Source organism: Salvelinus fontinalis, chromosome 24 (genome assembly GCF_029448725.1).
Source record: "Salvelinus fontinalis isolate EN_2023a chromosome 24, ASM2944872v1, whole genome shotgun sequence".
In the NCBI taxonomy this organism is placed as follows: domain Eukaryota; kingdom Metazoa; phylum Chordata; class Actinopteri; order Salmoniformes; family Salmonidae; genus Salvelinus; species Salvelinus fontinalis.
In genome coordinates this window covers 26,466,750-26,484,984 of record NC_074688.1, presented here as the reverse complement: position 1 = coordinate 26,484,984, position 18,235 = coordinate 26,466,750, and the positions used below count along the sequence as shown (strand labels likewise).

General features: G+C 43.5%; 1 protein-coding gene across 3 annotated transcripts in view; it reads right to left on the bottom strand.

Moving 5' to 3' along the window:
* LOC129822589 (septin-4-like) overlaps positions 1 to 18,235 on the bottom strand; it is a 67,080-nt gene that overhangs the window by 22,254 nt on the left and 26,591 nt on the right. Inside the window, exon 1 of one of the 3 annotated variants that reach the window (XM_055880936.1) lies at positions 1,108 to 1,282. The exons of the other annotated variants lie outside the window; for them this stretch is intronic. Coding sequence (XP_055736911.1) covers positions 1,108 to 1,143 — 36 coding nt within the window. The 5' untranslated portion in view covers positions 1,144 to 1,282. Of the gene's footprint in view, positions 1 to 1,107; positions 1,283 to 18,235 lie in introns of those variants that run through there. 3 annotated transcript variants of the gene reach the window in all.

The window sequence follows — 18,235 nt, the reverse complement described above, 5'->3', positions numbered from 1 at the left end:
AGCAGCCAAAGGGAAGTCAGGTGCTCATCTTAGTTGTCATACATACAGAGTATGTAGGGTCATGGAGTGTATGAAGTACTGTGATCAGTAACATAACTTTCGGATTACCCAAACTCAGTAACGTAATCTGATTATTTACATTTGGATTACTTTCCCCTTAAAAGCGATTAGAAGACAAAAACGATTCATCAGACACATTTGGTGTCATCAAAGTGATCTCTGAGACTTAAACCTTTTTAAGCACAGAATTGAATGTTCAGAAAACAGAAAGGTGTCAACGTATTTTTTCAAACAACCTTTCTGAATTTAAAATAATCCAAGAAGTAATCAGCTAGTTTTGCAAAAGTATCTAATCTGATTACAATATTTCTGCTGGTAATGTTTAAAAAATGAAAAAATTGTAAATCCGATTACATGTAATCAGTTACTCCAACCCTAGAAATACCCATATTGACTACAGTACATCTACAGTAGACTGGTGCTCTAAGACTTGAGCAAAATGCCATTCAACTGACACTATCAGACAGGCAGAGAGCCCCAGTTAATAACATCTGCACTGCTGCAGCATCAGCTGCAGGTAGGCTAACTCTCCAAATCCAATACACTCAGAGTGCATTCAGCTGTTATTACATCTAATCAATATTGACATCTTAACATCCCTATGGAAGACTGATGGTTCCCCTCTCACAACAGGCAACAAGCACCCAGCTGCAGTGGTTCCAGAAACAATAACACATGGTAACAACAACCAACATGTGTTTAGAGTAATGGGAAGCCATGCATATCAAACCAAACACTTCACAGTATAAAGCTGAGTTGAGAAAAAAAATATCAAGCCTAATGCAGAATTATGTTCACACAGAGAACACACACAGACTGACATTTATACCAAACTGACTGAATGCAACTTGTAGTGTTGTGTTGCAGACTGTGTGATATAATGGTGAACTTCAAGCATATACTCAGGGGAGAAGTTGGCAATGCTGACAGGACAAATAGTTGAATTACAATACTCTAGCAGAGAATGAAGGCGTAAACACTACACACCATTAATTCACTCACTCTCACATATTTATGCAGAGTGCAACAGACAAATACAACACATACCTCGTAGTCGCTGTTTGTTTCAGAGTTTGCTGCCATTTTCTCCTTTAGGACCACAATGACATGCAAATAAAAGCCCCCAGTAAGAAGAGACAGATCAGAGGAGGAGGAGACAGTAAACAGGCCTTGAAAAGCTCCTCCGTCCTACGGTCACATCACATCTCGCAGAATACACCTCATTACATAAACACACCCATTTTTCCTACTCTCATCCAATCTGCATAACCAGACCCCTTGCTACAGACTTTAGGGCTCTGTTTTGCATAGACATGCCCCTTGACTCATTGCCAACCACTATGTGTGGTGTATATTTGAATAATCCTACCCCTTTCTCAGTTCTGACCACAGTGTGCAGCCCATGCAGATTAGATGTAGATGCAGATGAAGCAGTAGTGATGTCCTCTCCCTCCTTCCTTCAGGAGAGATGCTGCACTTTTGGAAGCTTTACAACATCTGCCCTGTCACCTTTTAAACAAGCCCATGCTGTTCTCAATCTGCACAGCCACAGCTGTGCTCCACAATGCACACACAGATGTTGTGCATGCATGTGCATCCACGTGTACACACACACACACACACACACACACACACAGAGACAAACACACACACGCTTGTGTCATTAATAGTCAAACTGTCAGGAAGAGTTTAATTTAAGCACAGCTCATCCCTTAGTGCTCACACAGGCTGCAGGCGCCTCATGCTCTGGCACCACTCTCTGCCCCCGTCCAACCCCCCTCTAACCCCCCTAGCTTCTCAGCTGCCAGTACCAGGGCCAGAGTGGTACTGCAGCAGGGCAGAAGAGTCTTTCCAGTGTGTGTGTGTGTGTGTGTGTGTGTGTGTGTGTGTGTGTGTGTGTGTGTGTGTGTGTGTGTGTGTGTGTGTGCATGTCACAGACATCTGTGAGGGGACAGGGCATACTGCACAAAGGGATGCACACACTCAAGTACTTTTCTTAAAATTGGAAGATCCATAAAAATACATGTCTGCAATGTGGACACAATGCACAAACACACAAAGAGGCTTTAGTCAGTCACCGTACTGGGCCATAGTACAAAGAGTTCCCATAATCTGGCTGGGAGGCTACACATCGCTTGCCCAGTAATAATAAGTCATTCTTAGGGAATTAGGTTTTTGCGATTACGCTATTCCCTCCCATTTTAAAGTGAGGTTTAAAGTCAAATGAATGGACACAGCAGAAAGACTGAGCCGCGTACATTTTCTCAGTCTTTTGTAATGCCTTTGTAAAGGCAGTCCAGGACTGAAATAATCAGGAACATGATTCTCTCAGTTCAGCAGCAGTCAGACTGAGATGGTCTCATAGGCTTAACCAGAGTCATTGTTCTAAATATGTAGATTAAGAAGCACAACTCCTCTGGGTTTCAGCTAATCTGAGTGAATGAGTGAGTGAGTGAGTGAGTGAGTGAGTGAGTGAGTGAGTGAGTGAGTGAGTGAGTGAGAGAGAGAGCTGGGAGTCAGACGATACACATTCATCTTCCTTTGACAGATTTGCTGTGTGGAATTCACACAGTCAGCCTCAGAGAGGAAAGACTGTCTGGATTACTGTAGAACACTACCAGATCCCAACCTATAGGATAATCACTGTCAGCGACTAACATATAGACAGTGTAATGAATACTGTAGGCAGTAGACAGTATCCCCTTTAACAGACCATACAGTATGGTAAAAACCCACTAAGATCCTGTTAAGCTCTGAGAAATATGCAGGGCTGGCTAGAGGGAGAATGAGGGGGACATTCCCATTTCCACACAGACTGGAGTGCCATGCCCAGTTTCCTGTGATGTCAATACTACTTCCTGTAGTATTCAAAGTCTGTTGAAAGGAGTCCAGGTCCCGTATTCACAAAGCATGCTGATCCAGGTCTGCCCTCTTACTCATTATGATTTAACAGGCTGAACTGATCCTAGATCAGCACTCCTACTCTAAGACACTCTGTGAATATGGGCCCTGGTCCTCTCGAATACTCTCTCAGGGACTGATAATCAGGGATGTCTGAAGGAGCTGACAGCTTGCCCCAAGAGATGGGATGACACACACACACACACTAGACAACACTATAATAAAATGCTGTCTTTTGAGGCTCTGCCAGATCATATTCCCAAACACAATTAAAATGCCTGGCTTCTCCCAGTTTACATTGTAGGGTCAGCCGGCACGGGGCCAGAGGGTACAGAATGGCTTCCCTGATGATAAAACTACAATTCACAGACAAACAGGATACATGCTACTGGAACTCCCAAGTCCCCAAAATGGCCTCCGCCGGTTTGTGACAAGAACAGTCTGGTTTCCTAATTGTAACAGTAGGGAACAAGTCAGATGTAAATCAGATGCACTTAGATCAGATAAAAATGTGAGTCATTTACTGTGTAAACTTTTGGTCAACAGACCTCCGTCAACTGGAAGACATATGATATAGGAAACTACATGGTTGCTCCAACTGTGCTGAGGCATGTAGCACTGTAGACCCTTGATCCTCAGACTCCCCTGGATACCACACTGACACCAGTGTGAGCTGGGAGATAGTGGGGGGCGCCACCTGGTGCACTCCACATGGAACAGCTTGACATACACGAAAGTGACGACAACTCCATGTCATAAAATAACAGCTGATGTCAAAGGCACACACTGTGTTTGTTATAAATAGCAGAGCTTCATTGCATCACACTAGTGGGACAATAATTGTAATGAACACAGCAATGGATTACTGTAGATTATGCTACTGCTCTGTAGACAAGGACAACTAGCACCCCAAGCATGATTCAGTCATATGTGTGACAGGGTCTCTCTCTGGGGGTAGTGCAGCCGTCACTGCAACCTGGCTCTTATGAAGCCAGGCTAGGCTATGCCAAATACGCTCAAAAGGCACTGATATTCAACACAGAGGTTAATTCAGAACAGGAAAAGCATTTCGAGAACGTTTCAGCACCAAGGCTGGTGACTGAAAACAGAGTTTTTCACAACAGACACCAAAATGCCTTAACAGCGTCGGCTTTCTCAGAACAACTAAAATAATTAAAACACATTGATCACAAGATGGAATGTTGCAGAATCTAAAAGCTCTCACCGAACTCCCACAAAACCCGTTATCGACCACATCTGCAGGAACAAAAACATCAGTTCACAGCAGCCCAGGCCCCTACATGAGGAGAAGTCGTTAGTGCTGAACCTACACTTCCTACACTTCCTCCTCCATTCAATTAAGGTCCTTTATCTGACCCAGCTAAACGTTCCTGTTGGAACCAGGCTGCACAAGCAGCATTCCTCAGCCCTCAGTTTCGTTTTATCCTCGACAAGCCGGTGCGGAGAAACAATCGGCTTGTGAGGTCGTGAAAAGGAGGTGTTCCCGTCAGAGGCCCGAGGAAACGAAAGGCAGAGGCCATCAAAGATGAAGAGAGAGATGGGTGGATGGAGACCTATAATCAAATGCTTAGCGACGACACCCAGTATATATTCCAGAGGAAACACAAAGTGGGAAGACGTAAAAAATAGGCACATGGCCTCAGGTCTTTAAATGTATTTCTTCCCTCGAATGCTCAGTTGGATAGTGATCTATCAAAGCAATGGCCTTAAGATGGATACAGGCTTCTGGATCGTTCCCGCTAGGCAACAATAAACCACTGCACCACAACCAGTGTGCCTACCCAGCCATTACAGGCAGTGTAACATTGGAGGACACTCCTTCTCCTGTGCAGGGTTGGGCAGTGTGGCTCCTGTCATCCATCCATACCTCCACAGCATGTCACTGCCCAAAACGGGCTCTCTCTCGCTCTCATTCGACCGGAACTCATGGTGGGCAAGCAGAGAGCCAAATTATACCTCTCCACGGTAGAGCTGTGATTTCCAGCAAGGCAAAAGGCTGTCTGAGCTGTTTTTAGCTGCTTTATTTTGCTGACGTCTCAAGAGAGAGAGCTACTATGGAATGAGCAGAGAAAGACACACACAACTGTATAATAGGGCAATTATAGTTGGCCATTTGAACTGCATTTGTTACGAGTCTGTTATTTAAAATATGTATATATTTTTGTGGCTGTTTATCCTGTTTTATGTCCCATCCAATGCTGCGGGTTAAGAAAACAGCACAGTAATCAGAACTGCTCCATTAACAGAAGCATGAACACTGTGCAGCTAACCGGTGGCCTCACAGCATTGAGCCTCTGAAGCTTTTCCAATCATAAAAATAATCTCACAGAAATTGCACCCATACAGTATTCATACACACGCGAGAATGTCTTTATAAATCTTTTGAAATTATATTTAACATCAGTTACAGAAGCCAAGCTGAACAAAGGTCTGCGTTTCCATTTATCAATAAATAAATAGTCCTGAATTATCCTCATCCCTACACCTTTGGCAGAGACCTGGGACCTTTAGTCAGACTACTGCTTTACCATTCACTCTACTCTCACCCATTGAGCCAAAGCTGGGGAAACCAGAGATTATTACTTTTATTGGTTTTCAATGAACCCCGGATCACTGTAAAGTTTAAACTGCAGCTGGATAATTTCTTTTAGTTTCAGACAGAAAACAAAGCCCTTGGTTGTAAACCTGCATGGGAAGGTATTGTTAATGTTTATCTAGCTAGCTATGGTCTGTTAGTACCCAAACAGTGATGTTGATGTTTATCTAGACTAGCTAGAGCTGTTGTACCCAAGTACTGCAGGTCTGCTGTACCCAAACAGTGGAGGAAGAGAAAATATGCAGCCTAGACGACAGACACCTGAGACTGCAAATAACCACGTCAGACAAAACAATGTATGAACATCTGGTTAGTAGCCAGGCTGTGAACTGTGTGAAAATGTGGACTATTACTAAACTGTTACATTGCATTCCATCCACCCTGTCTGTCGTCCTCATTACATGAACATACTACTACTACCTTGTGTGATCTCAAGCTCCAAAAACAGCCTTAACACAATGTTGACTCTAACGAGGGGCCAGGAGAAAATTAGGACTGATGGTTGCCGTTGGACACAGTGTTGACATTGTGTGGTGAGCAGATTCAATAAGGTGGGGGGGGGGGGGGTTGATGTCAGCGTCTGGACTGGACTTCCTGTCTTGCTCAGTAGAGGAGAGTCTTGTCTAAATGAACTAAAGCACAACAGGTATCTATTGTTGGTCACAACAGACAAACACAGTCTGCTTAAACTAATTACACACAAACAATTATACATTTTCATGTCTTTAATGAAAACGCAGTGTAAACAGTAACAGTACAGGGTGGGAAAAGTATGTGAACCCTTGGATTTAATAACTGGTTGACCCTCCTTTGGCAGCAATAACCTCAACCAAACGTTTTCTGTAGTTGCGGATCAGACCTGCCCAACGGTCAGAAACAATTTTGGACCATTCCTATTTACAAAACTGTTTCAGTTCAGCAATATTCTTGGGATGTCTGGTGTGAACTGCTCTCGAGGTCATACCACAGCATTTCAATTGGCTTGAGGTCAGGACTCTGACTGGGCCACTCCAGAAGAGGTATTTTCTTCTGTTGAAGCCATTCTGTTGTTGATTTACTTTCATGTTTTGGGTCGTTGTAATTTTTTTCATTTTGCCGTCGATGATAGCAAGCTGTCCAGGCCCTGAGGCAGCAAAGCAGTCCCAAACCATGACGCTCCCTCCACCATACTTTACAGCTGGTATGAGGTTTTGATGTTGGTGTGCTGTGCCTTTTTTTCTCCACACACAGTGTTGTGTGTTCCTTCCAAACAACTCAACTGTAATTTCATCTGTCCACAGAATATTTTGGTGCACTTTTGCAAACTTCAGACGTGCATCAATGTTTTTTTTGGACAGCAGTGGCTTCTTCCGTGGTGTCCTCCCATGAACACCATTCTTGTTTAGTGTGACTCGTCAACAGAGATGTTAGCATGTTCCAGAGATTTCTGCAAGTCTTTAGCTGACACTCTAGGATTCTTCTTAACCTCATTGAGCATTCTGCGCTGTGCTCTTGCCGTCATCTTTGCAGGACGGCTACTCCTAGGGAGAGTAGCAACAGTGCTGAACTTCCTCCATTTATACACAATTTGTCTATCCGTGGATTGATACTTTTGTAATCCTTTCCAGCTTTATGCAAGTCAACAATTCTTAATCTTGGGTCTTCTGAGATGTTGTTTGTTTGAGGCATGGTTCACATCAGGCAATGCTTCTTGGGAATAGCAAACTCACATTTTGTGAGTGTTTTTTATAGGGCAAGGCATCTCTAACCAACATCTCCAATCTTGTCTCATTGATTGGACTCCAGGTTAGTTGACTCCTGACTCCAATTAGCTTTTGGAGAAGTCATTAGCCTAGGAGTTCACATACTTTTTTCCAACCTACACTGTGAATGTTTAAATGATGTATTCAGTATAGACAAGAAAAATACAATAGTTTGTGTGTTACTTAGATGAAGATTTGTGACTTGGATGAAGATCAGATCAAATTTGATTTCCAATTTATGCAGACATCCCGGTGTTTCCAAAGGGTTCACATACTTTTTCTTGCCACTGTACTTTTTCTTGCCACTGTACTTATTCATCTCATCCCTGTCATAAGTGGATGTTGTACCTGCTGACCCAGCATGCTGGCTTTTTCTGTCTGGCCACACATCTCTCGTTGAATACCTCATCGTATTCGTGGGTCACCCAATCCCTACTAAAGCACTCTTATTAAAAACTGCTTTCCAGGACCAGTATCCATTTCAGCAGCAAAGCAACTCTGCAAAGTACCAGTCACCCTGGCCTATTACACAGCAGCATGGAAAGACGGATGATCAGCTGTAGCTAGACGTACAGTAGCCTAGTTATGATCAAATACATCTGGAGAGGGAATCTGCACTCTTGTGTTTCTCTATTCTGAATGTTGTTCTCTCTGCTCGTATGGCCAGCACCCATCCCTCAGTGTATCCTCTCACCGATTATCCCATTATGTCATTAGAGAGAGCGGAGAGATAAGCCCAGATTAGTCTGCTGAAGGCCCGGCCCGTCGGGGGTGCAGGTGAGGTCCTTACTACAACATTATGAAGTGCTTATTACCACTTTATTGGCTTTCTCACCTTCAATTAGAATTAGGCATGGTAGAGTACTTGAATAAACTACAAATCACACTGTAGGTCCGTAGTAAAACAGTTTGGAACAGAAAAGGAACATCTGTGTTCTTATTGGACAATTTCAGGTAGTACCACACGTTTCCCTTTGGTTCAAAAGGTGTTCTGTCTACTAAACTCAACCCACATTGTTGATCTCCAAGAGGAACAGATAAGAATCCCTGGCAGTGTTTTGTGTCTTGCCACTGCACACAAAAATAGTTTAGGATTCAGAGCCACAGCTTGTCCTTTGACATCGTCTGTCTGTCTGGGCTAGTGTGCGCGGTCTCTGCTGTGCTAGCAGCATCTTCCGGTGAATCATCACATAGACTACTACTATGTAGTCAATCTCTCATTTCCATTTTTACAAGACAGGCAGTCAGCTCTAGAATGGAGGAAAAAAGGATACTCCAAAAGGAGACAGGAAGAAAATGCTTATATTAGAATGGAATCCGTGGGTACGATGTAGAATAGATCCCTTGTCTGTAGACCAGGGCTGTTCAATGTTGTTCCTGGAAGACCAAAACACTTCTGGCTTTCATCCTCTCCTTCTAATAAGGGACTAATTCAGACCTGGGACACCAGGTGAGTGCAATTAACTAGCAGGTAAAAACAGCATTTTGAATGACCTCTTCTACAATATGCTACTCCAATGCAACTCCATCGCGATATCCAATATAGTTAATGACTAAATTTATCCAGTCTGTGCAATTTGTGTGCATATTTATGATATTATAGTCACATTTTCATTAAATAAACAGCGCAAAACAATTATATTGGATATCGCGATATTTGGAGTAGCATATTGTAGAAGAGGTCATCCAAAATATCGCCCAACCCTGAATAATATAGCAAACAAACATGCATGTGCACCCACATTGAAAATGAAAACCATTTCTTTTCACAGGAAGACTGAATGTCCGCTGGGATTTTGGTTAACAGGCACAGAGAATAGAAAGGTTAAATACACCTAATGGTAGGTTCTCTCTCAGGAAGGGGCCTCAGTCTCAGCCTGTTTGGAATGCCTGCCTTCTAGAGAGCCATAGAGGATACAGTCTACATACCCTGCAGTGGTGAACAGCACTGTATTTCCTCATATTGTGCACTAAGTAAGGCCAGAGAAATCAAAGTAAAGGCAAAAATATGACAAAAGTTCATATCCGTTCATATAATATTGAGTTCCAATGTGAGGAAATACTTGGTTTGGAGATGAAAGTGATTTGGCTATGGTGTTAGTGATTCTTGCCTTTCCTCAGTTCATAAGGCAACACCTGAACGCTACAGCCTAGTAGTAGAGATGTGCAAAGTCTTGAACGCACACATACACACGCATGTACACAGGCAGACACACACTTCCCCCGGATAAGAACAGGGCAGAACAAAAACAGATGCTGAGATTAGAGAACTTGAAAAGCTCAGTCTCTGCCTCTCCAAACACTCCATAAGAGCTCTTCTGACTCAAACCAACTGCTGCTAGCTCACAGCATTTCATAGAAATACTAAACAAGTGCTAATAATGATATGCTCATTCATCTAAACATTCAAATGTATGTGCTCAATGGGCTGAATTGCTCAATGACTAGCCTAACATGAGCTCATAATGCGGCTGATTTCTAGTCACACAATATTCAGTTGCCCAGCTACCTCCATTTAACACGCAGTCATATAGACTCATTAACACAGATGTGTTAATGACAGCCAAATCTGCATCCAATAACTGATTTGTCAAGTATAAGAGGTGTGACATCCGTGGTCCAGCTTGTTTTGAACCAGTCACTCATTCCCTCTGACCTCCAGCTTCCTGACGCCCCTCCTTGCTCATCTGCCTAGCGACTGAGCCTGTTCATGGTTCGTCTCCCAGGGTTATGTATATAACAATGTGAGTGACGTTCCTCAGCATGTGAAGAGGCTGTTGGAGTTAATGATTGACAGGTCAGACATTACACGCACAAACACACAGTCCTGGCTTGTGTGATTGACAGGTCAGACACCACAAGATGTACCCCCCGGCGACAGCCATTATGAAGCTGTTAGCATAATAAGCAACAGGCCTCTAGTCCAATCCTCCCCTGACCTTTATGTAGTCACAGAGTCTTAGTTAAGACACCAGGCTCAGACTTGTAGTAGAGACTCCAGGGTCTTTGACTTAAGACAGAGCAATGACATGTCAGCTGTAAGTCAGGTGCTAAAGACCTCAGGGTATTGGCCTGCTAGCCTTCACTGGGGAACAGTCATAACATCTGGAGTCTGGGCTTCCCCTGTGACTAACCAACTGGAACATTATCCCAAGCTTATGGCCCTAGCCAGCAGTCAATAGGTTGTTAAAGTTTTGCTCATATATGTTGTGACTGGACAAGCAATATCCCGACCTGTACCCAGAGGAGTTTGCATGCTTGTTTTGTTTTCTATGTGCATTCTTCAGACATTGCTGAACCTGCAGATTCATATAATGCTAATGGTAATTTGGCCTACTTCTGGGCAACTTTTACCCACAGTAGCGGATGGGGTCCTCTAGGGAGGCACATCTTTGGCCTGGCCGGGTCGTTCATTTGGACTAAGGCAAATTTTCCAACTTCCTCAGTCACGTTTTCCTCATCAACCCATCAGTAAACTGTAACATCTACAGTAGACCATTCCACTCCTCTAACATCAAAGAACAAATACACAAAAAGCCATATGGAAAAACACACATGCAAAGAATGCATGCCAACCAACACATTCTAGCAGAGAAACACACGATACACTTGAAACGATTTTACAACTTCTAAAGGCTTTATCAAATCAAATTTTATTTGTCACATACACATGGTTAGCAGATGTTAATGCGAGTGTAGCGAAAAATGCTTGTGCTTCTAGTTCCGACAATTCAGTAATAACCAACAAGTAATCTAACCTAACAATCCCACAACTACTACCTTATACACACAAGTGTAAAGGGATAAAGAATATGTACATAAAGATATATGAATGAGTGATGGTACAGAACGGCATAGGCAAGATGCAGTAGATGGTATCGAGTACAGTATATACATATGAGATGAGTAATGTTGGGTATGTAAACATTATATTAAGTGGCATTGTTTAAAGTGGCTAGTGGTACATTTTTACATAATTTCCATAAATTACCATTATTAAAGTGGCTGGAGTTGAGTCAGTATGTTGGCAGCGGCCACTCAATGTTAGTGGTGGCTGTTTAACAGTCTGATGGCCTTGAGATTGAAAAACAGCTTCTGTCTCTCTGTCCCTGCTTTGATGCACCTGTACTGACCTCACCTTCTGGATGATAACGGGGTGAACAGGCAGTGGCTCGGGTGGTTGTTGTCCTTGATGATCTTTATGGCCTTCCTGTGACATCGGGTGGTGTAGATGTCCTGGAGGGCAGGTAGTTTGCCCCCGGTGATGCGTTGTGCAGACCTCACTACCCTCTGGAGAGCCTTACGGTTGTGGGCGGAGCAGTTGCCGTACCAGGCGGTGATACAGCCCGACAGGATGCTCTCGATTGTGCATCTGTAGAAGTTTGTGAGTGCTTTTGGTGACAAGCCAAATTTCTTCAGCCTCCTGAGGTTAAAGAGGCGCTGCTGCGCCTTCTTCACAACGCTGTCTGTGTGGGTGGACCAATTTGGTTTGTCCGTGATGTGTACACCGAGGAACTTAAAACTTTCCACCTTCTCCACTACTGTCCCGTTGATGTGGATAGGGGGGTGCTCCCTCTGCTGTTTCCTGAAGTCCACAATCATCTCCTTTGTTTTGTTGACGTTGAGTGTGAGGTTATTTTCCTGAGACCACACTCCGAGGGCCCTCACCTCCTCCCTGTAGGCCGTCTCGTCGTTGTTGGTAATCAAGCCTACCACTGTAGTGTCGTCCGCAAACTTGATAATTGAGTTGGAGGTGTGCATGGCCACGCAGTCATGGGTGAACAGGGAGTACAGGAGTGGGCTCAGAACGCACCCTTGTGGGGCCCCAGTGTTGAGGATCAGCAGGGTGGAGATGTTGTTACCTACCCTCACCACCTGGGGGCGGCCCGTCAGGAAGTCCAGGACCCAGTTGCACAGGGCGGGGTCGAGACCCAGGGTCTCGAGCTTGATGACGAGTTTGGAGGGTAATATGGTGTTAAATGCTGAGCTGTAGTCGTTGAACAGCATTCTCACATAGGTATTCCTCTTGTCCAGATGGGTTAGGGCAGTGTGCAGTGTGGTTGTGATTGCGTCGTCTGTGGACCTATTGGGTCGGTAAGCAACTTGGAGTGGGTCTAGGGTGTCAGGTAGGGTGGAGGTGATATGGTCCTTGACTAGTCTCTCAAAGCACTTCATGATGACGGAAGTGAGTGCTACGGGGCGGTAGTCGTTTAGCTCAGTTACCTTAGCTTTCTTGGGAACAGGAACAATGGTGGCCCTCTTGAAGCATGTGGGAACAGCAGACTGGGATAAGGATTGATTGAATATGTCCGTAAACACACCAGCCAGCTGGTCTGCGCATGCTCTGAGGACGCGGCTGGGAATGCCGTCTGGGCCTGCAGCCTTGCGAGGGTTAACATGTTTAAATGTTTTACTCACCTTGGCTGCAGTGAAGGAGAGCCCGCAGGTTTTGGTAGCGGGCCGTGTCAGTGGCACTGTATTGTCCTCAAAGCGAGCAAAAAAGTTATTTAGTCTGTCTGGGAGCAAGACATCCAGGTCCGCGACGGGGCTGGTTTTCTTTTTGTAATCCGTGATTGACTGTAGACCCTGCCACATACCTCGTGTCTGAGCTGTTGAATTGCGACTCTACTTTGTCTCTATACTGGGACTTAGCTTGTTTGATTGCCTTGCGGAGAGAATAGCTACACTGTTTGTATTCGGTCATCTTTCCGGTCACCTTGCCCTGGTTAAAAGCAGTGGTTCGCGCTTTCAGTTTCACGCGAATGCTGCCATCAATCCACGGTTTCTGGTTTGGGAATGTTTTAATCGTTGCTGTGGGTACGACATCGTCAATGCACTTTCTAATGAACTCGCTCACTGAATCAGCGTATTCGTCAACGTTGTTGTTGGACGCAATGCGGAACATATCCCAATCCACGTGATCGAAGCAGTCTTGAAGCGTGGAATCAGATTGGTCGGACCAGCGTTGAACAGACCTGAGCGAGGGAGCTTGCTGTTTTAGTTTCTGTTTGTAGGCTGGAAGCAACAAAATGGAGTTGTGGTCAGCTTTTCCGAAAGGAGGGCGGGGGAGGGCCTTATATGCGTCGCGGAAGTTAGTATAACAATGATCCAAGGTTTTACCAGCCCTGGTAGCACAATCGATATGCTGATAGAATTTAGGAAGTTTTGTTTTCAGATTAGCCTTGTTAAAATCCCCAGCTACGATGAATGCAGCCTCAGGGTGTGTGGTTTCCAGTTTACAAAGAGTTAGATAAAGTTCGTTCAGGGCCATCGATGTGTCTGCTTGGGGGGGAATATATACGGCTGTGATTATAATCGAAGAGAATTCCCTTGGTAGATAATGCGGTCGACATTTGATTGTGAGGAATTCTAGATCAGGTGAACAGAATGACTTGAGTTCCTGTATGTTGTTATGATCACATGATGTTTGTATATATCTAGATTTAAAAAAATACACTTTCTCTAAATAAGCTTTGTTGTCCAATTAAAGATCAAAATCAACTGCATTTAAACAGTCAGCAATAATCCAATGAATTCTGAGCTTGTGTAATTATACCTCGGCTGAATATATTCCTTCCACAACCATAAAACCCACTAATAATGTCATTATTTTATCAAAATAGTTTACCTGCTTTTTTTTCTTTTCAGCAGTCACCGATCTGTCTTTCAGGTCTTCTATAAAAATGCCTTTTTTTGTAACAGATTTAACCAGAACAATACATACTGCACATTCACGAATAATGTAGCAGGCATTGTAGAAAATTACAACCGGACTCAAACAATCTCTCAAGCATAAGTCCACGTGCTAGTGACTACCCAGCTAATATTAACCAACTTGGCTCTAGGTATAATTTCACAAGTTCTAAATTCAGCTAACAAGGCAGAACAGTTGAACTGTTATGAACACACCCGTCTGTCCGTCTCCAGCTGTTTGAACAGCATACCAGCCTGTCCACTTTGTTCACATGTTGAAATCAAGTGGCCTGCCTTATTTCTCAGAATGACAACGAGTTGCCAATTCCTTATATAAATTGTTTTATGCTTATTGCAAATTTATAAAACATAGACTAAACAGCTAGCGCAACGATCTTTATTTTACTAAAATGCTACTAGCAATACGTGGTACCATAATGCACGCATGACAAACTGAGCATTCATTTTCCAGAAGCAATGTTTATTGGTACATCTGTTTTAGTAGTGTCTGCTCTTCTTGAAATGTGAGGAGCTGAAACATAAGCAGGGTATGGTTCGAAAGGTTACCTTCTCCTCTATTGCAGTAAAATAATGTCTCAATGTGTTTTGGTGTCCAAATGACCGATGCTGTTGGACCAAACCTCAAATGCAAATAGCGAGTTGAAACCGTTTGTCAGAGAGGAAGAAGTGGGGGGGGGGCTTTGTAGGAAAGAGGCAAATCTGTCCAAAATAAGCCCAATGCGTTTCTATGTGCTTATTTTTAACCTAAACTTGTCGCCTGCGTTCCCACCTTTGGGACAACGTCTCCCAATGCTAGGGCGGAGACATGAGCATCGACAGTATATATAGATCTCTGGTGTAAATGGGAAGGTGCACAGCACAGAAGGAGCGAACGAGACCAAAAAGACAACATGAGAACAAGCAGAAAAATGCTCATAAAAACAAACAAAAAACTAGATTCTGCAATACAGGAATTTGGAATATAGCACAAAAACTAAATTACATATATTGTCCAGCTAGTGCTGCAGGAAATCAAGCTGCCTACACATCAGGAGCGAGAGAGAAATACATCAGTAGCGAGAGAGAAAAACACAGAGGAGCGAGAAACACACAGCAGGAGAGAGAGCGATTCGGGGGAAAAAAACACGAGACAAAAAAAACAGAGGGGAGGGAGAGAGAGAAAAAAACGAGAGAGAAAAAAACAGAGGGGAGGGAGAGAGAGAGAAAACGAGAGAGAGAAAAAAAACAGAGGGGAGGGAGAGAGAGAGAAAAAAAAGAGGGGAGGGAGAGAGAGAGAAAAAACAGGGGAGAGAGTGTGAGTGAAAAGGAAAGAGAGGGAAATCTGGGATGAGGGATCAAGCTTGCCCCAGTACAATAGACTTCAGGAAATTCCATCTGAAGCTGGGAACTCCAGGCAGAGTAGACTGTGAATGTGGCTACAGGGAAGGAGAGAGCGGGGCTACCGGAGGAAGGAGGAAACTACACAAGACCATCCACCAATAACCTTAGGGTCGGTCCACGGTCAAATATTATGTTGTGATCTTCATGCTTAGGTACAGAGCTAGAGAGAGGGGCTATAGGAGGGTCTGTCCGAGGAAAGCACACAGATAAAAGCCCCCAATAACTTCAGGGTCAAATCCTACCCTGATCTCAATGCATAATCCTGGCATATCCACATTTACATCAATGCTTGATTTGTGGGAAAGGTCAAGGTATGCATGAGGATTCAACCCTTGTGTGGAAAGTCAGTTGCAGATGTCCAATGATTTTCAGGTTAACTCTTTAATCCAACACAGAACAGTTACCTATGGACAGGTTTTTCCACTTAATGTAGGAGCAGGCAGAGATAGCCAATGATGTCATGGTAGGGAGTTGAAAGACCTGGTTAAACTATAACACGGCATTCCTTGAAATATATGTTTTTGTTTTATTATTTCTCTGCCATACTGTGTTCGATCTTGTCTAGCCATCTTGTCTCAAGAGAACCACAATGGAAATAAGTCCCAGACTTTATTGTGCGTTATCCTCAATGATTTTATTAATGTGCATGTATGGCTTTTTCAAGTTTTATGTGTGCTTGTTTTTTTTAAATGGTCGAGTTAATAAACTAAACAAAAAAATGTGGGTCGAAGACCAATCGTTAAAATGGTTGAGATATTGAACAATGGTTCTTCTTGCTTCAGCTGATCCCACTCTAAACTCTGGTAGTACAGTTTAATTTTTTATTTTCTGTAATCTTTATTTAACTAGGCAAGTCAGTTAAGAACAATTTCTTATTTACACTGACGGCCTACTCCGCCAAAACTGGATGACGCTGGGTCAATTGTGAGCCGGTCTATGGGACTCCCAATCACGGCTGGTTGTGATACAGCCTGGATGAACTGTAGAAAGAACGTGACATGGTAATAAAGTGGTGTTTTGAGGACCGGGGACACCAGACACTGCTAACACATCATAACTCTGCGGCGACTACTGTGGTCGTAGATCTGGGCAGAGCCCCGTCACCTCACCTCCAGTTTGTTTGTTGAGCTAACTGGTCTGGTACACCAGAGAGGCCCTGTTTGGGTACATGCAGTGGGGCATGATGGTATTTACTCAGGCCTGCCTGGTCATGGCCTCACTCACACACGTCTCTCTCTCTCTTGCACGCACTCACAACCACACGCACGGACACGCACACACACAGGACAGTAGGGTTGTCACACTCACACCAGTCTCTCTCTCTTGCATGCACTCACAACCACACGCACGGACACACACACAGGACAGTAGGGTTGTCACGATACCAGTATTGCGATACTACAATACCCAATTTTCCTTGGCAAAAAGGAAAACACAAAGCAGACTAAACTATTTAGTCCTATAAAAAAACTACTGTATGTAACGTGTGCTATAGCTTGTTAAAGAAACATGTGATTCTGGGTGACAACATAAGGCTGTTTGTTTCCAACATTAGGACTGTTTCCCTACAGGACAGTGAAACACCCTTAGGGTTAGTGCCAACACTCTTGATAGTCAGTATAACGCCCATTAGATCTTTCAGCAAACTCTCAAACTGTACCCTGAAATGACTGTGCGTGCTATGTCTTACGTAAATACATTTCACTGTGCTTGTTGTTCATCAATCAGCTTTTACAATCAATGCACTATTTCGTCAAAGTTTGTTTCAATTAATAATTTATTAAGACGAAACAGAGAAAGTGAGAGAAAGGAAGAAGGCAAAAGGGCAAAGAACATGAGAGAGAGATTGAACACTTACCACCCACACACACACACACACACACACACACACACACACACACACACACACACACACACACACACTTACTTATACAAGAGGTATTACAGTGCACCAGGAGAAGGAGAGGAGCCAGAAAGAAGCCTGACATTCAACAGGACCACATACAGGGTGACATTTACACACCTCCAGGGGGAAAAGCCATACATGCACAATAATTAGGGCCCAGGGGGGCAAAAGAGGGCCCGTCCAGCTACAGTGGGGAGAACAAGTATTTGATACACTGCCGTTTTTGCAGGTTTTCCTACTTACAAAGCATGTAGAGGTCTGTAATTTTTATCATAGGTACACTTCAACTGTGAGAGACGGAATCTAAAAAAAAACTCCAGAAAATCACATTATATGATTTTTAAGTAATTCATTTGCATTTTATTGCATGACATAAGTATTTTATTTTTATTTTTTATTTTTTATTTTTTTTATTGAACACACACAGGAATGGTGTATAGGTATGAAAGGCAGGTATACAGTTTTTAACTAAACATAAAAGAGCAGATAGAAATAAAAAGATCCAGAGTTCTGGGTACAAAACAATTATTACAAAACAAGACATACAAAACAAGGACAGGTAGAAAGAAAGAGGGTGGGTGTCACCCCCCCCCCCTTATTCCCCCCCTTTATCCCTCCCACCCTTTATCCCTTCCCCTTATACCCCTCCCCGCTGCTCGGGTGGCGGTGCCAGCACGTGCTGCCCAGAGGTGGATTAAAATATTACAATGGAGAGTGCGTTAAAAAGTACAAATTCACAGCGCCGAATGGTTTAAGTAAGAGAGGAAAGGCTGCCAGATCTGATCAAATGTTAATAATTTATTGTTCAGAATATATCTAATCCTTTCTAAGTGTACAGTGTTTGCCAATTCGCTGAGCCATAATTTGGTAGTGGGCGCTTCCCTCTTTTTCCAGAACAACAAGATTAGTTTTTTT